General features: G+C 52.0%; 1 protein-coding gene across 5 annotated transcripts in view; it reads right to left on the reverse strand.

Annotated features, from left to right (window-relative positions):
* Nucleotides 1-18766, reverse strand: part of Cep164 (centrosomal protein 164) — a 63072-nt gene that overhangs the window by 7182 nt on the left and 37124 nt on the right. For 4 of the 5 annotated variants that reach the window (XR_005284746.1, XR_005284745.1, XM_038323906.1 and 1 more), the window contains 14 exons: nucleotides 17035-17118; nucleotides 13349-13431; nucleotides 11312-11455; nucleotides 10303-10449; nucleotides 7314-7523; nucleotides 4815-4958; nucleotides 4504-4732; nucleotides 3393-3470; nucleotides 3041-3172; nucleotides 2663-2785; nucleotides 1325-1468; nucleotides 815-898; nucleotides 632-700; nucleotides 174-349 (listed from right to left, as the gene is read on the reverse strand). Coding sequence is in view for 3 of the 5 variants with exons in the window: in XM_038323906.1 (XP_038179834.1) it covers nucleotides 174-349; nucleotides 632-700; nucleotides 815-898; nucleotides 1325-1468; nucleotides 2663-2785; nucleotides 3041-3172; nucleotides 3393-3470; nucleotides 4504-4732; nucleotides 4815-4958; nucleotides 7314-7523; nucleotides 10303-10449; nucleotides 11312-11455; nucleotides 13349-13431; nucleotides 17035-17118 (1847 nt within the window). In the remaining 2 variants the exon portion in view is untranslated. The remainder of the gene's footprint in view (nucleotides 1-173; nucleotides 350-631; nucleotides 701-814; nucleotides 899-1324; nucleotides 1469-2662; nucleotides 2786-3040; nucleotides 3173-3392; nucleotides 3471-4503; nucleotides 4733-4814; nucleotides 4959-7313; nucleotides 7524-10302; nucleotides 10450-11311; nucleotides 11456-13348; nucleotides 13432-17034; nucleotides 17119-18766) is intronic. The other variant, XM_038323907.1, reaches the window with a different exon arrangement.

The raw sequence follows: 18766 nt of genomic DNA on the forward strand, positions 1-18766 counted from the left end.
CGGCACTCCATTCCCTACCAAGTGCAGCAGGACTGTGCTGGCTGCTTCTGTCTGGGCTCCAAACTGGGCCCTCTCCCTGTGGATGTCCATGATGACATGGGTCCCAAAGCAGCAGAGGGCAGAGGTCCGGGGGAAGAGGTGACCACTAGCCAGGAGCAGAGTGTCCACACTACCTCAGGTGCTTCTGCAGCCTCTGACTTTGTGCCTGCAACAGATCCACCTGGGACTCCAGCTCCACCCGCCGGACACGCAGGTCATCGATGACCCTCCGCAGCTGCCGCTTTGACTCCACCAGGTGGGTATGCTCTTTCTTTGCCTCTTCCAGGTGCTGACGGGTGGCTGTGGCTTCCTGGGGCACCGATGCCATGGGAAGAAGGTGAGGTGCAGGCAGTATCAGAGGTGTGGGAGACAAAAAACAAGTGAAACCTGGAGCCATTGAAGCCACTGTCTCTAGGATCTGGCGTCTGCAGGCTCCTGGTCCCTCACCAGAGCCCCACTCCCCAAGGCTTGAAAGTCAGGTCCACTGGGTACATGATACTGGCCAACATAGTCTTAGAGCCCCAGGGACCTGGACAGGACAGGTGAACAGATGGCAGGGGTCAAACAAGAGAGAGAGGGTGGGCAGACAGACCTCCTTCTCCAGAGCAGCCTGCCTCTGCGCGTCCAGGAGCAGCTGCTTCTCTTTCCGCATGTTCTCTTCCTGGAGGGAGACAAGCCCTGGGCTGACTGCAGACCCCAGGACTGAGGTAGAGCCTGCCCTTGTGCTCAAACCCCCTCCCCGAGGCAAGGTAGATCCAGCCTTGGCCTCCCTCACCTGGGCATCCAGCTGAGCCAATCTGGCCTTGACATCTTTAGTTCTGGCTGCAAGTTCCACCTCTAAATCTTGTAATTTCCTTTCCTGGCCGAAGTATGGTAGAAAGAAAGACATGGGTGTAGGAAGAGTGAAAGGTTATTAGCTGAAGGATAGGAGAAAGATCCAGAACCCAGCATGCCACGCCCCACACTAAGCTAGACTCAGGCTTGTTCCCTCTTTCCCTGTCCTTGAAGCCTCCCAGTGTATACACGCCACATCTTGTTGATCCCCAGTGGGGCAAGGAGACATGAACCTGTCCACCCTAAAGATGTAAATGGACTGACCTCTCCTTTCCTATACTGGGGCTACTCCCAGGCTCAGAAAACAAAGGAACAAAGATACCTTGAAGTGTAGGCATAACCAGGGTGAGATCCCATTCCTGAAGGTGCCAGAATCTCTTGGATCAGCACCCAAGACTTCCTGCCCTGCAATGGAAGTCTCTAAGTACTGCCCCGACTCCCAGGCCCTCACTTGATCCCGGTGCCGCCGCCTTAGGTCCTCAAGCTGCTGGTCCTGCTCCTGCCTCAAGTTCTCCAACTCTCGCTCGTGGGCCCTGCGCAGACGCTCCAGCTCTCCAGTCAGGTGCCCCAGGAGGTCAGCACGCTGCTTTCTTTCCTGAAAGAAAAGATCATGGGGCTGCCTGTAGGAACCTACAGTAGCTCCTAACACCCCAGAATCAGTCTCCCCAACTCCTGCTGTGTTAGATCAAATAGACTGATGAGGGTCACTATCAGCCCCTCAGATTTTGTCCTGAGGCTGCGGTTTCTGCCCTGGAAGATTCCAGTCACCGGAGCAGAAGCCCGGAGGTCTCCCATAGGACTGAGTTGTACTGCAGTCATACCGCCACTGGCCCACTATCCAGCCCCAACGGGAACAAGCCAAGTTGAGTTGGGGTCCACTCAAGTCATGGAACATCCCCACCTCTAGATGGGTAACAAGATGGTTGTTATTACTGCCTGTCAAGTTGATAGAGCCTGGAGTCATCGAGGAGTCAGGCCCTGGGCATGTCTGTGAGGAATTTTTCTAGATTGGGGTAGCTGAGGAGGGAAGGCCCACTGTAAATGTGAACAGCACCAGTCCACGGGCTGAGGTCTCAGACCACCTAAAACAAAACTGGAGCTGAGGGTCAGCACTCATCCCTCTGCTCCTGACTGTGAACGCAGTGTGGCCAACTGCATCATGCTTCTGCCGCCATGCCTGCCCCACCACAATAAGAGGATAACTTCACACGGGGCCAGAAAAACCCTTCCTTCCTTGAGTTGTCTTTGCCAGGTAGCTTGTCACATCAACAACAACATGAAAAAAGTAACTAATCCAGGCAGATAATATCTGGCTATTGTTGGGTTCTTGTCTCCTTCTTGCTGTCCTGAAATCCCATGCGCCCTAGGGGCGTGGCTTCGGAGTGACTAAAACTGAAAGCTGTAGCCAGACAGCTTGGGAAGGTGGCCTAAATTCCCCAGGTCTCCAAAATGAAGATGATGGCGTGCACATATCCCAAGGCTGCCGCAAGGACCGAATGCAGGAGGATGGCTAAGGAGCTCAGAGTAGTGCCTGCCTGGCACCTGGGAAAGGCTTGGCAGCTTCAGTAATCATTACCATTTAAACAAAGTGCGGTCACTGTCGGGGGAGAAGCACCCCTCGTTGGGGAAGGGGGGTGGTTCTCACGCTTCAGTGGTAAGATAGAACAATGACCTTGTCATTGCAGGATGCCAGAGAAGTCTCCTCCAACCTTTTCCAGATCTCCCCCCCCCCCCCATGCCTGCAGCAGTTGGTGTCTACATTTGCTGGAGTGGGAGGCGACTAAGCTACCTCAGCTTCGTATCGCTCTCTGGCTTCAGCCATCGCTTGCCGGTGCTCCTCCTTCATCTTGTCCATCTTCCTCTCGTGTTCCCGCTCTACCTCCTGGCGCTTGTCTCGAAGGAGGCTGCTAAGCTGGAAGGGGACAGAAGGAACACAGCTTGCACGGACTGAGAGTGCATAGGCCTGGGGACCTGAAGGTCTTACACATGAACTGTCCCCAATACGCACAGAGCACCAACGCACGCGTGTTGAACTATGACCACTACCCCTTCCTACAGGCACACGGGGGCCTAGAAGCACCAAAGGTCCTGGCTTTGAAGGAGTGGAGGCCACTCAGACTAGACCGCCCAGAAGACCTTAGTGGAGCTGACACAGACCAACACTCACCTCTTTCTCATACTCAGTCACCTGATGAACCTTCTGGTGAGCTCTCTGCTCTGCCCACACAAGGCTCTCCTGTAACTGGGCCTCCTCTTTCTGCTGAGCCCCCTCTATCTTCTTCTGGAGGCTAGAGACCACCTAAGGAGGTAACAGCACATACACCAGAATGTGGCCCTCAGAAGTAGAGCCTCTATACAGGGACTAATCTGCCAGAGATTAGACACCCACCCCAGCATCCTGAGGGGAAAGGAAACGCACGCCCTACTGGCCAAGGGTGGGGCTGAATTCCTGTGCCGCCCAGCATGAAGGGGTCTGAGGGCCCAGGCTCTGCCCCTCAGACCAGGCCAGCTCCTCTCACCTCCCGGTGCTTGGCCTCCAGTGAGGAGCAAAGCCGCTCCAGCTCAGCACTGTGCTCCTTCTCTAGGTCTGCCACCGCCTGGAGAGAAGCAGAGGGCCTGTGAGAGAAGCAGGGAAGGGCGCAGGCCAGGCACTGACCAAGGGAAGCCAGGGTTCAGGACCACCTTGCTCTGTGTAAGTAAGGGGCCAAAGAGAATCACAGGGACACTTTTGTTTAAAATGACTCAGCCCCTATAGTCTATAGCCGACAGAGGGGTAGACAAGGCCAGCATAGAGGCCTTTCAGTAAACCTCAGGTCACCGCTTCCACACGACCCTGAGCAAGTCCACAGGTACATACACAAACCCACAGTGACCGCTTCCACACCAACCCTAAGCAAGCCCACAGGAACATACACAAACGCACGGTCACCACTTCCACACCGACCCTGAGCAAGCCCACGGGTACATACACAAACCCACGGTAACCGCTTCCACACCAACCCTGAGCAAGCCCACGGGTACATACACAAACCCACGGTCACCGCTTCCACATGACCCTGAGCAAGCCCACGGTACATACATAAACCCACGGTCACCGCTTCCACATGACCCTGAGCAAGCCCACAGATACATACACAAACCCATATATGAGACTATGAAGCAGCCAGGCCAGATGGAGGTCTAGATCTGGGAACCTGATCTAGATTATCAGGTGTCTATCGACCAAAGCTCTCGCCAAAAGCAAAGTTCCGTGTGGCCCATTACTGGGAGTTTAATTCGGAGGCTGACGTGATGCTGGGAGGAGAAATGAGGCGAGGGGAGAACCTGTGCAAGGGTTTGTCTCTTATTCCAGAGCAGTCGGGGAAAGGAGCCACTACGGCCACCTACAGCGACAGGGACAGCACCATTGTGTCAAGCCCTCTTCTGGCCACAGCTCCACCTTAGCAAAAGTTCCCCAAATCCACAGGACACTTCCCTGGACAGCTGCTGCAGAGACCAGGGTGAGCACCTGCCCTGAGTAGAGTGAGTCCACACAAGGGGCTCAGGGAGTCAGCTCCCCTGCCTGGAGCAAGCCCCTCTCATGCTCTGCACGCTTGTGTCAAGGGGGCAGATTTGATTCGGCTCATTCACCTCTTTCCTCTCCCCTTCCAGCTGCTCCCTCAGCTGCCGCAGAGCCACCTCCTTCTCGGCCTCCTTCTCCGCCTTCAGGGCGGCCTGGGCGCTCCTCTCCTCGGCCTCCAGCTGCTCCCTTAGCTGCTCCAGCACCCTCCTGCTTTTCTGTTCCAAACTGGCTCTTTCAGTCTTCTGGAGAGTCTCTGCTTCTTCTCGAAGCCTCTGGAGGGCAGCCTGTTGCTCCGCTCTGGGCAGACAGAATGGAATGGGAAAAGCCCCGGCCACTCAGGTCACTGCCTCAGGCCAGGCAGCCCCCAGTGCACACTCACCTAATTTGGTTCTCAAATGCTTCTGTACTGGACTGCACCTGGGCCCGGAGGCGGGCCAGCCTCTGGCTTTCTTCCTCTCTTATCCGAGTCTCCTCTTCCTCCTCTTCTGCTGCAGCAGCTTTCTGCAGCTGTGCCTTCAGGAGGCTGAGGGGAAAGGAAAGAGATAGGCTGGTGAGGGTGACCACCAAGGTCTTTCTTGGACTCAGGATCCATGCAACTCGGCCTCCTCAGAAACTACGCTCAGTACTAGAGATCAGTCAATGTCTCATCCGTGCTGGCTCCTCATGGACCTAACCTCCACCTACCCTTTCCACGGGAAGCAAAAGGCAGGCTGCTTGTCCACCTCCTGGACAAGGTATTTACTCAAAGAAGGTTACAGCCAGCCTCACCCTCAGTCAATAGACTCCATCCTGAGCACACCAAATGCATCTCATCTCCAGATCTCTGCCTTTCTCTTTGCCCCTTGACTATTGCTCATGCTGGTCCTTCAGCCAAGAATTCCATTTTCCTATCTGGCAAAACCCTATTCGTTGCCCAACAGGCAAGTTCATCAATTCAGCTTTCCCCTTACAATCTGCATGCAGGCCTTTCTTAGCGCAAGCTGCCCTGTACCGTACATCACGGTACCTCGTAACTAATCTGTTCCGTCTGCTTTCCTTGCAAAATAGGGAATTTCTTCAGAATAAGAATCCTGCCTCTTGCCAGACAATGGTGGTGCATGTCTTTAATCCTTTAATCCTAGCACTTGGGAGGCAGAGGCAGGTGGACCTCTGAGTTCGAGGTCAGCCTGGTCTACAGGGTGAGTTTCAGGACAGCCAGGGCTACACAGAGAAACCCTGTCTCAAAAAACTTTAAAAAAAATCCTGCCTCTTTTTGGGGAAGAGGACAGGTCTCCTTTAGTCTAGGTTGGCTTCATATCCCCTATGTAGCCAAAAGCGGCCTTAACTCCTGATCCTTCTGCCTTCACCTACCAGGTGCCTGGGATTATAGGCTTATGCTACCACATCTGGCTAATGATATTGTCTTTTGTATCAAGCACAGAATATAGTAACAGATATAAAATGCTGTTCCATCAGTGTGTTGGGCTTGTGTAGTATCACCTAGTCCCAAACTATGAGCAAGCCTTACATGTCCATGAGAGGCATCTTATCTGACCAGTGATATCCATCATTTCACCTGAAGCAAATATACCTTTGCTTTTACAAATGAGATCTTTTTTTTTTGTGGGGGTGTGGAGGGGGGAAACTCCTCACATAGATCCCACAAGACTAGTCGATGTGTGCAGTGCACCCAGGAAGTTCAACCCTAAGAAAAACATGATTCAAAAAACCAGTGAATTCCAGAAACAAAGCAGACTTGGGATTATTTCCTATTTCAAGTTATTTATTTATATCACGCTCTTCCTCTGTGGTAAGGGGGGGAAATGTGAGAAAAGTACAAATCCTTCCTTTTGGACTCCAAAACCCTCTTTTTTCCATGGCAAAATTTACACAGCCAACATGAATGCAGGGCTGATGGGGAACTGAGAGCAATCCAAGCTCTCCACCTCACACCAAACACAAGGGCAAGACAGGCTGTCTTCTCATCAGTGGCGAAGAGGAGGATCCACACCCAGGAAAGTTTGTGTGGAAAGAGAAACCAGAGTCCCCTGAAGAACAGCTTCAAGGAAAGCCAGACAAGGCTCTTACCCACAGAGAAATCACTTAGTCATTACTGGCTAAAACTATTCATTTCTACCCAAAATCAAAACAAGAAATGCTTTTTAGGGAGCAACTAGCATGTTCTAGGCCCTGAGACGGATACCTCCAGCACCCTGGTCTCCACAAGGTTAGAGCCCTTAGGAGCCACCCTCGGGCTGGAGGTGCTGTACTCTAAGGAAAGCCGTTGGCTGCACCCTGACCTTTAGCTGGCCAGAAGAGGATATTACTCGTGGACACAAGAAGATGTGAGAGAGGGTGGACCCTGGGGCAGGGAGCCTGTGCTGGGCTAATGAGAGGTTGAACCTGACCTCCCATCATTAAGGTGATGGTTATCTCTTTTGTTTCCTCAAAATTAGGCATAGATTTGCTATCTATGGTCTAAAAATAGTAACTTTCAACCGCTCCTGGATGTTCTGTCTAAAGGGACAAGCCGTGGCATTAAACTGTCAACAAAGAACATTCACAGGTTTCTGAAGCGCTTTTCCTGGCCGAGGGCTATGACACGCTGCTTTTTACCTTCTCAGTAGCCATTCACCCCTTTCTTCTGAGCAGAACCCTGCTTTTACTCTAGGGCAGAAAGACTTGCCGAAGGACCAGCTCTCCACCTCTCCAGTCTTGTTTGTCACCAAAGGAGCCAGGCCAGAGATGTTTCCCCTGGGCACTCAATGCAATACCAACAGAAGTTTCTGGGAGAGGTTTCTAGGAGCTACTCTGGTGAGATTGTGGGCATCCCAGATAGGTCAGCACAGGAAAAGGGTGCCCCTCCTTCCCCACACCCCTGCCCGGGGAGGAAAAAGACCTGAGGGATTTCTCCTTCTGCTGGTAAAGCCGTTGCACCTCCTCCTCCTCTTCTCGCCACAGCCTTTCTTCCAGCTGCTTCTGCCTCTCTTTCTTCAACTCCAGCAGCCGCCTCTGGTTTTCCTTCAGTTCCTGGGTCACTGCCTCTTCTGTGGCCTTCAGTATAGCCTCTGAGAACTGCTTTTCGGGAGCTGCAGGCTCTGTGGTTTGCCTGCATAGGGAAGGGGGCAGCTTACCACCACAGTGTTAGAGCCCACAAGGTCCAAAAGCTACAGAACATCACACCAGAACTCTAATGGGGAGCCCCCAGCCAGGTCACACAGGGGCTGGCAGTAAGACACAGTGAGCATCTGTCCTATGGAATAAGCCTGGACTGGATAAGATCCAGGATCCTAGGAGGGAGACAGCTCCTAACAGCCTTGGGAGGCCGTGGCCTGAGGGGTGGCTTCTGGCAGAGCAGAGATCGAAAGTCTGTCCCTCATGGGCTCTCCCCTGAGTGGCGCAATCCTGTCTCCATGTCCCTACTATAGCTCTGCCTACTACTTAAGGCTCATTTCAGAAATAGGTCCCAGAGTCTGTTCTCTGCCTCCCAAATCAAGCAGAGGCCAAGGCTTCTACTGTAGAAGAACTGCAGAAGAAGCTACAAAGTTCCCAGCCTTGCTGCCAAAGGAGCCGGGTGCTTTCTGGCTCAAAAGCGATGAAATGCTGTCATCAGCTCATGGTTACATTAATGTTTGGAAATGGTGAGAAACTGAGTCAACCTGAGTGCACAGAGGACTGTTAAGAAGACATCCAGCTTATTGTATGTCTAGACAGTTATGAAGAGTATCAGGATAAAGTATTTTACTTCCTTCAAAGCCAGGAGGCATGAGCACTCCCGGGTGCCTAAGCCTCACATTCCAATACCTATTGGCACTGGAATTCTCAGCACAGAAACACTCCTTGCACAGTGCTCAGGCACTACACACTGGCCATGGCTCAATCCCGCAGGAGCATGTGGGCAGGACCTGAAGCCAAGAACCGCTTGAGAGTCAACCAGGGGAGCCAGCCCCTCAACTGAGAGCCCTAAAACCCCTCCCTCCAGCTCAGCAGTGTAGCAGATGGAAGGCAGCGGGAGGGGACAGATCAAAATGGCAGAAGAGAACAGGGTGAAGAACCCCACTGCAGACCACAGACGCCAGTGAGAAAAAGACAGAAAAGGCTACGGTCAAGACCTGTCCTTCCCTATTTCTAAAATCAGAACTCAGAAAATAACCCTAAGCCATGCTATCAATTCTCTCCTCCCAACTCTGTCCCCTCCCTCCTTCCACATCCTGGGTTCCTGAGTCCCCTGACACAGCCAGCTGATAGCAGAAACAGCAACATGGATACCTACCTCCTCTGAGAACACTGCCCTCCACACGGGCCTGCCCTCCCAGCTCTCTGCCTCATCAACCCTCCAACTCATTTCCAACCTTGGCAGAAAGCATCTTTTCCCAGCGACAGTACCTTTTAATGTCTGTCTCCCTTGCGGGCTGCATAGCTGTGTGTAGCCCTAGGGACAGATGCTGCAGGAAGATGGGACATCAGACCACTCCAGTGAGCCTGCCTGTGCACCTGACGCATAGGCAAATGAGCCTGTTTCCTGCCTCCCTGGCTTAAAGACTTGGTTATCCTGAACACCTTGCTTAGGCATAAAGCACTGAATGATGCCTGAAAGTGCCGACAGCAAGCTGAGGGCTCAGAAAGAAGAGGTGGGTCTGGTTTCTAGGCCAACCGCTCAGGTATCAACCTCTGTGAGACCCAGTTTCCAGTCACGGGAGGCAAGGCAGGCTGGACACTATGTAACTCAGAGAGACACAGGGATAAGCAAGGGTGGGAAGGCAGGGAGGGCGAGGCAGTCCCCTGGAACGTTCCTAGAAGTGAGGGTACTTCTGCTAAGCTAGAGAGTCAGATACCCGGACTCTCTGCAGCAGTACTGGAATTGAAATCGGATCTTGCATATGTTAGACAAATAAACACTCTACCACTGAGCTACACAGCCAGCCAGTGGCTTAGATCCATTTACTATTCCACAAATGCTAATAAAAGATGCAGATGATGGCGTCTGCGGCCTAACCCTTTGGACTCAGCTGCCTGATACAGAACTCCTGCACCACTCTGAAAAACAACTGATTCCCACTGGAAAAGACTCAAGGAAAGAAAAGCAGGTGCGGCCTAAGGGTGGGGCACACTGAGCCTAGGGGGCCAAATGTCTGGAAACCCCAGGAGGGACAGCATCATTGAGACTGGAAGAAAATGAAGTCCAGGCACTGGGCAGTCACGGTGTCTGGAGAGGAGCTAAGCTGATCTCTACCTAGCTTCCTCTCTCACACTCAGCTCCTGTCCCTGTGAACAATGCCCTGATTCACTGGGTCACAGTCTCCCAGGAGACCTGAGAAAGCCATGTTCGTCACTGCACGATAGCTCACCGTCTGAAAAAAATGTGGTTGTTGCATGCCCACGTGACTCCGGCAGGGTTAGGATGATGAGATGAAGTCATGAGATAATGAGCTCATTGACCTGGGTAGCTCTCAGTGGGTCACCAGCAGAAAAACTGTCTGCTCAACAACCCTGGGCCTTTGCACCCCTCATTCACTGGGGGAGAGCCTGGCACAGCTACCTCAGGCCTAAAGTCAAAAGTCAGGGCTCTAGGGAGCAAGTATGCTCACTGTGTGACTCGCCAGCAAGCCCCTCCCCACCCCGAGCCCCTATCTCCTTTCTAAAACATTCCATATCTGTTTTGGAGAAAACTCGTGCTTCGTGGTTCCTGTTAATGAGCTACACGGTTCCCCTCACCCACATTCAGACCTGGCAAGGATCAGTGATGGTTAGTGGAGCCCTCAAAGCTGCATAAGGAGCACCAAGGATGAACCATCCTTCACTCCACTCCTGCCACCACTCAAAGGGAACGGGCACTCAAGCAGTCCACACACTGGAAGACAGAACAGACACATAAAACTGGCCCTTACACCTCTGAAGAGACAGATGAGGTGGGGCTGACTGCCACCTTCTCCTCAGGCTCCTCAGCCTCTTGCTGCCCAAGACCCAGCTCTTCAGCCTGGGAGTGCTTCTCCTCAGACCTCTCAGGGAAAGCAGGCAGGCTCGGGACCTGCTCCCTTGCAAGCAATAAAGAAGCAACTGTGTTAGAGCCGGTTAGGAAGGGAAGGGCTCGGCTTACAGCCTATTCGGGGTTAAAGAGCTGGGGCGAGACAAGGAGGGCAGCCCCAGGGAAACTTGCCTGCCTAGTTCCCCAACCCCCTCTCTCCCAGCCATCTGAAGTGAAGACCAAACTTTCCCACCGGCATGGGAAGAGAGATGGTCCCATCACCCAGAAAGCACTGCACACAGCAGGTGTTCAGTGGATGCTGTTGATTGAACTTTGCTACAGCTCAGCTTCCCCTGCGGGTCATTCCAACTGTATGAATCTTAAGACCAACATCTTCCTTTTGCCGGAACAGAGGCACTGGCAAATACACCCTAGGCTCTAGACCAGGCTGGGACAGAAAGGTCCTCCCATCTGGCTTCAGGAGATCCAGGGGCCCTGCACTGCCATCTGGCTGGGCTTGGGACAAAACAGTGCTCCAGCTTAGCCTGTGCGAGACTGGAGGTGGGCCAATGCCTGCCAGGGGGAAATGCCGATGAGCAAGGAGCTGAAAGGGAGGGGTCCCTAGCAGGAGTGCAGTGGCCAGGGCAATAGCAGTCTGCCCTGGCAGGAGAAGGCACACTCTTATTCAAGCGTTCCTATGGTTCCCCAATCAAGCTGGCTACCCTAGTTTCAGCTGTAGATTGAGAACTACGAAGAAGCAGACTCACCACCCCACCCCCACCCCGCCCGCTACCCCCAGTTTCTGCTGTTCTGCTACTGCCGCTCTGGCTGCAGTGTCTACAACCGTTCTCATCCCTGTCTCTAGTCCTCACTATTACAATGACACGTGGAGGGGCCACCACCCTCAGGGACCCAGTCTTCCTCAGCCTTACCTCTGAAGGGGGGCCAGCAGGGTGGGGCTGGTTACAGAGCCCTTTCCAGGCTCTTCTGCTTCCTTCCACTCAGGCTGCCCCTCTAGGGTCTGCAGAGGTCCTTCCTCCACAGCCCGGCTGTGCAGGGTACTCTGGATCTGTTCCCTTGACAGAAATGGGAATCAATAACCTGGTCAGGGCGGCCAGAGGAGCAGGGTCAGGCCATCACTCGGAAAGCAAGAAGAGAATGTGTGTGGTATATAGCGTGCACCAGTCCCCCCTCATCTGGACAGGGGTCACTGCACCCCACACCTACAGAGGCTTTTTTTTTCTCTCATTTTTTTTTATTAAAAATTTCCATCTCTTCCCCTCCTCCTCCCCCCTCCCTCCCCTCCCCTCCACCCATACCCCCACTCCACCCCTCTCCAAGACAAAGAGTCATCCCATCCTGAGTGAGGTAACCCAGGCCCAAAAAGATGAACATGGGATGTACTCACTCATAATTGGTTTCTAGCCATAAATAAAGGACATCGAGCCTATAATTCGTAAAAAATCCTAGAGAAGCTATATAAGAAGGTGAACCTACAGAGGCTTTAGACATAATGGTCACACCTGCAGCCCGACAGACTCCCCCTCCACTCCCTCCTGCAGGCTGCGCTCTCAGCTACCCTGCTGCATTTGCCTGGTCCAACAGCTGAACATCACATGTATGTCCACCCTCAGAATTCACTATCACCAGGGCCAGGGAGGGATGAAAAAATTAAGGGAATGAAGAGATAGATGATGGCTCAGTGGTTCAGAGCATCTGTACTGCTCTTCCAAGGACCTGAGTTAGATTCCCAGAACCCGTGTTAGATGGATCATAACTGCCTGTATTTCCAGCTCCAGGGCATCCTACACCTCTGGCTTCTGTGGGCACTCATATTCATGACAGCACATGCATGCACACACAGAGGCACACACAGAGACTCATATATAGACACACACTTAAAATCAAATAAAAAATTTTCAATGGGGCAAGGATAGGTTGGAGAAATGACTCACTGAAAAAGAGTACTTGTTCTTGCAGAAGACTCGAGTTCAATCCCCAGCACCCACATGGCTGCTCACAACCATCTGTAACTCTAGTTCCAGAGGATCCAATACCCTCTTCTGACCTCCTTGGGCTCCAGGTACACAGTCATACATCCAGAAAAAAATCACACACATAAAATTAAAAATAAAAAATAAAAATAAATGGGGAAAGGTAATGCCAGACTCAAGTGGTCAGAAGGTAGCCAGAGCAGGAAGCATCACTGAATACAGTAAAGAAGGAAGAGTGCAGACCACTTTCTCAGATCCAAGAAGCCATGACTACACCCTTCATTTCACTGGATGATAGCCCTCCTCCTTTTATGGATTGAGACCAGGGGAGCTGAGGAGGAGGTTGTCCTGCTGCATGTGTGTCTGCTATGTGTGACACACATGCACACTTGTGAGTGTGTTGTGTGTGTGACAGAAAGTCTGCACACAATCATCTCTACGTCACAGGACCTCTCTCTCTCTCTCTCTCTCTCTCTCTCTCTCTCTCTCTTTCTCTCTCTTTGCACAGTCATCTCTAACATCACAGAACCCCCCCCCCATCCATCTCTGCCATCACAGGAAGAACCCTGGCTCAGAATGCAGCGCTTCAGTACCTAAGAACATGGCTCTCCAAATATCCAACAGACCACTTCAGCCTTGGCTCATGACCAGACACTCACAGCTTAATCCAGCTTAATCAGCCCAAACCAATAAAGAGGACAGAGCCCTGGACTCACCAAAGGGCCATGTGCAAAGTCCTGCCAAGTGACACTTCACACTCCCGTCACAGTACACCCCCACAGGCAGGCTTCATCCCGCCCCACCCCTACACCACATACACACACTGCGTACTGCCATCCAGCTGGGTCACCATCTGTCTTCCAGCAAGGGCATACTAAACCAATGCCAACCATAAGGACCAGGAATTCTACCCAAGCCCACGCCACCCTGATGACATAGAATGCCTTGGGTCTCTGGGGCAGCCTCCCACCGTACCTCTCAGAGACTTGGGAATGCTTGCTCTGTGGCTCAGCTCTGCTGGACTGGCTGTCATCTTGTTTTTGGCCTAACCCCTGGGCCTGTAAACAGGAAGTCAGGAAGAAATGCATTAGAGGGCTATGCACTGTGAGGGTCTCTTATGCACTATGGTACATCTGGAGAGGCCAGGACACTGAGACACAGAACGTGTCTCTCTACTGTAGAATGCAGTTTCCTAAGCTCTGGCTAAGTCCCTGGCCCACAGCTGGAACAGGAGACAAATAAGTATAGTCACTACACACACAAACAGGAGCCAAAGGTGGGGGGTGGGGAGGACCCAAGAGCCTGGCCCGCTGCCTAGAGCCTGAACTGCTAGCTGCAAGAAGGCAAAGATCTCCATGGACACCCAAATTCACTGAGGCGTGGATCACCAGGGCTGGTGGTATAGGGGTGCCAAAATAAAATAGGCTGACCAAAGGCAGTGGGCAAGTACAACAGAAAGAAGGAATTCTGAAGCACCAAAATTTAGGTGGGAGAAGGGAGGCTATGCCCCAAACTGGAGGGTGCCTGACTCTGGGGGAGGGCAGTGGCCTTCCTTCCACTGCTCCATTTTAGGACATGAGCTTGGTCAGGAGACCCACAGTCTGTTATTACAGCATCTGTTTGAAAATAAACTCTCAGACGCTCAAATCTTATTTTACATCTTGGGTATCTAGGCAAATTTAGCAAATTGGTTCAAAAAGGGGGGGGGGTAATTTCTGATGATTTCAAATATTTCCTAAAGAAATGTAGTGGTGATGTCAGTCTGGGATCCACTCTTTGTTCCAGAACGTCCTGCCTCAACCGACTCCTCCCTCAACTATGGCATGGTAAAGCTCGGCTCCCAGGTAAGGGTGAAATGTCCTACACATGAACCTAACTTCTGCCAAGGAAGCCAGGCCACAACACCAGTTCCTGCTCTCCCATCTTCTCCCTCAGCCAAGAAAAGCTCTGTGACAGCCCCACTCTGGGGCTGGCCCTGCTGACAGGAGCAGCGTCTGCTCTGGGACTCAAGAGGTCACTGGAGAGGTAGGGAAGGCCAGACCACTCTGTCTTCCCCAGTGGGGTCCCAGCCCTCTGCACCCCTCACACGCGTTCTCCTCTGGCAGCCTGAACCAGAATTTGATCTGACTGTCATCTGGGTAGGAAAGGAAGGGCAAGGCTTGCATGAAAAACCAGCTCCCCCAAATTACATGAAAACTAGCAATGCCACCTGTGAGCACCTTTCAGAGCCTGAAGCAGAAGGGCTCCCTGCCAGGGCTGCCACTCTTCATTGCATCAGCCTGGGCAGAGCCTACACACAACGACAGGCAAGCACACCCTCCCCAGCCCAACTCAGTCCCCTCTAGCGTTCCGCTTACCACGAATCTTCCCCGCAAACCACCCGCGTACAATCATCCTCTTGCTCTCACTTTTTCAAAGAAAAGGACTGCACAAACCAAGTGCACTTCACAAACTAAGATCTAAGTAACAAAACAGGGCGACCGCAACGAAGGCTCAAAAGGAGCCCAAGGCCACCAAGAGCTCCGGGACCGTGAGGCTACAGAGGCAGAGTGGAGCTGGCCACAGACACATCATTCCATCTGCCCCCTTCTTGCTTTACATCCTGTACTTTTGCAACAAACCGAAGCACCTTCCTGACAGAGGAGGGATGGATGACCTGGGGAAAGCCGGGCAGTGGGTCTTCAGGAGAGTTTTACTTCTCCCTAGAGCTTTTGCCCCCAGAAAAGGAAGAGGACCCCAATAGGGGACGGATGTGGAAAGCAGAGCAAAACAAGCGTTTAGCAAGGCTAAGCCTCTAACCCAACACTTCTCAGGACACCAGGACCCCAGCCTTACCTAAGCTTCTGAGTTTTGTTTTTAAGATCTAGTCCCAAGGTGGAAGCAGGAAGATTGCAAGTCTAAGACAAGCCTGAGTAGCTTAGATGGTTTTATTTTTATAAGGGCAGGGACCAGGGTGCTGAGACAGCTAAGTGGTAGAACTCATCTAGCATATACAAAGTCCTATATTCAATGTCCAGCAATGGAAAGGGGAATTATTATCTTGACAGTGATGATAGCTTCAAAGGAATACATATGGCAAAATGTATCAAATTTTTCTCTATAGATATGAAGTTTATTATACGTCACTGGCATCTGAAGCTGTATCATTTTCTCCCGGTGCCGGGGATGGAATCAGGGTTTCACATGTGCTAGGTAAGTGCTCTACCACTAAGCTACATCCCTAGTCCTCAAAATAATTTGGAGACAGACATAACTTAAGGTAGTGTAATTCTAAAGCCCTCCCCGTTCCTAGCCTTGGGAGATATCAGAGCAAGGGAAATAGGGCTAGAGCCCCCAGAGAACCACAGAAAAGACTGCACCTATAGTTCTGTCCATGCTGGGAAGCGGCTGCAGCTCCATTCTTCCATACCCTGAGAACAGGAGGTAGCTACAGGCTGGGCCCTGTCGGACGCACTGCCAGCCAGTCAGCCAGGGTATCTAGTACCACCTGCAATCTAACATGATGGCCAAAGTAAGAACTAGACCTTCCTCTGTTGGACTGGTTGCCAGCAGGTAGTAGCTGCTGTGAACTAAAACCCTGATCTATACCAAATGGGAGCAGCCAGAAGGACTACTGGTCTCATTAGGGCTCAGGTGGGCCCAGAAATCTATCTTCTGTAAAGCTTCCAAGTAAGTCAGGTAACACATAGGCTTTGGAACACAGCGGCTAAACCCATCCTGCCCTATGGAGCTAGTGGCTTTCCTACCCACTTGTTATCAGAGGGGCCTGACAGTGCACCTACTCCAAGCCCTCCCTACCTAACCCTACCTGCCCTTCTCCATGCCTTCGTATCCTCAGCACTGCAAACAGGGGGTACCCAAAGTCTAGCAGAGATCTGGTAACTGGGTAGTCACCCAGGAAGGCACCAGTCAGACCCGAGAGGTGCATGTTGGGGCTCAATTGCAGTCTGAAAACACTACCTTGTATGCACCAGCACATGCTAGGACACACCATCACACGCTAGGACACACCAGCACACACCAGGCTGGGTTCCTATTAAGCACCCTCTTGCTTTACCCAATAGATACCCAGCCACTCAAACCAGTTGCTCCCTAAAACCTGTGAGACCACATGCCAGAATCCCTCTTCTAGAAGCCCACAAAAGAGAAAAAAGACTGCCCTGATTTAAGCCCCTTTTAGGGCAGCATCTGTGTTTCAGGCACCTCTGTATCTTCCTGAGTAGAGACCGGCCTCCATAGCAGAGAGAGGGGACATGTCACCTCCTCCAAGCAGGCAACAGCACTGGGCCTTAGAGCATAAAGAAGAGAATGCAGGGGCCAAGGGAAAAGCAGAAGGCTGGCAGAGCAGTCACGAGGTGCAGCGTGTGCAGACAGCTAAGGCGAGTTGTAGACCCAGCTGCTAGGTGGCAAAGCCGGAAGGGATGGGTAGGCAGGTGGTTAACTCTCGGCTGCTATATGAATGAATGGACACGTGGCAGGGCAGGGATGTTTCAATGCAGAGCAGCAACAAAGCAGTCGTGGCCAGAAGCCCCATCGGAGGAAAGTGTCTGGAGGGAGAGGATGCCCAAAAGGCCACACTAATGGGCAGGAATCGTTTATGGGTCGCCCCTAAAAGCAGCTACCAGAGAAGTGAGGCCCTAGCCTAGCCCACCCAGACTCACCTCCAGGTGGGCTCTACCCAAGATCGGAGAAAGCATGTCACCATCCAGCAGGTGCTCTGAGATCTGACTGCGACATCCAAAGTCCTAGAGATGGTGGAGATGAGAAAATCAGCTCTGCCCTTGTCAGGGTCAATGCCTGCCAGCCTCCCAGGAAGGTGTGCACTGTGTCCTAGGCACCGAGCTCAACACTGGTACACCTAATTAGGTTCTCAAAGCAGGCAAGAGGATAAGAGAAGCAGAGGCAAGTATTGCCTGTAGAAAATAAGTGGAGAGTGTGAAGATTTACTGTAGAAGTCTTCTGATTTTTCTATATATCGGGTATTTTCATAGTATAGTTATAGACAAAAACAACCCTACAAGACTGAAATGTTTATGCCCTCATGAATACAGCTATGGGGTGCGGAGGACATGAAATTCGGCCCAGGACAAAAAGCTTGCAAGAAGGGGGCTGCAGGTCAGATGAGCCCTGGGCCTGCCTCTCCTATGACACATGTTGTACCGCATGGCTGTCACAGCTGTCTCTTCCTCCTCCCCACCCATCCCATCCCCAAGCAGAGCAGGAGAAGGTCAGCAAACCCAAAGCCCTGAGTAGCTCGGAAGTGAGGTTTGGTTCACTTCCTTCTTTACACAGAGGTGGCCCTCTTTCTCTAGGCTATGGGCTTCACTGTCCAGAGTACTCTTGGGAACATGCGGCAGGTGCCCACACCAAGCCCAATTCCTCACTGCCCTTTGGCTGCCACAGGACCACACCACACCCCTTCTGAGCCAAAGATCCTGCTGGGCTAAGTGAAGGATTGTTATCCACAGTATTCAACTGGGGATAGTTCTGTCATCCCTGATGGATGGTGGGATGCCCAGAAAAGGTCTGGTCCTGCTGTTTCCAGCTGATGGGCACAGCAGCACACGGTGGCAGCTTTGGAGAGACCAGACCACTTGTTTCCAAGAGTTCAATGAAACAGGTATCCATCATTGTTAAGTGTTTAGTTGGTTAAGTAGGCTTTTTGTTGCTTTGTTTTGGGATTTGGATGGGTTTTGTTTTGTTCGGGTTTTGCCAATAATGGATTTTGTTTTTGTGGGGTTTTGTTTTGGCTTTGCGTGTTTGTTTTGATTTTTGTTTACCTTTCTAGCCTTTCTAGTTTGTGGGGTTTTCTTGGATTTTGATCTTTTCCCTTCAGTTTGATTTCTACTTCTACCTAATACAGCTGCCATCTGCTTCTGAAGCCCGTGGCTCAGTGTGGGGCCAAAGTACTCAGCTGTCTAACTCTTCTGCACCCCTCCTGTCTGCTCTGCTCATCCCTGACCCTCTTCCACTAATCCCTTCCCTTATAGCTGCCTCCTCCAAGCAGATGGAGGGGGGCATGCAGAGCTAACAGTGGGCCAAAAGTAGCCAAATCTCCCCTTTAAGAATCAGACTTGGCGCCGGGCGGTGGTGGCGCACGCCTTTAATCCCAGCACTCGGGAGGCAGAGGCAGGTGGATCTCTGTGAGTTCGAGGCCAGCCTGGTCTACAAGAGCTAGTTACAGGACAAGCTCTAAAAAAGCTGCAGAGAAACCCTGTCTCAAAAAACCAAAAAAAAAAAAAAAAAAAAAAGAATCAGACTTGGCAAATGGACTTGAGATCCAGCAGGCTGGATGAAGGTCCAGGACACAGAAATCATGGATGGCCTGGCAGTTCAGGACAAAAGCCTTAACTTTCAAATTAAATCCTGGCCAAAGCCTAGCAGCCAGTCCTG

This window comes from Arvicola amphibius, chromosome 3, assembly GCF_903992535.2.
Source record: "Arvicola amphibius chromosome 3, mArvAmp1.2, whole genome shotgun sequence".
NCBI lineage: Eukaryota > Metazoa > Chordata > Mammalia > Rodentia > Cricetidae > Arvicola > Arvicola amphibius.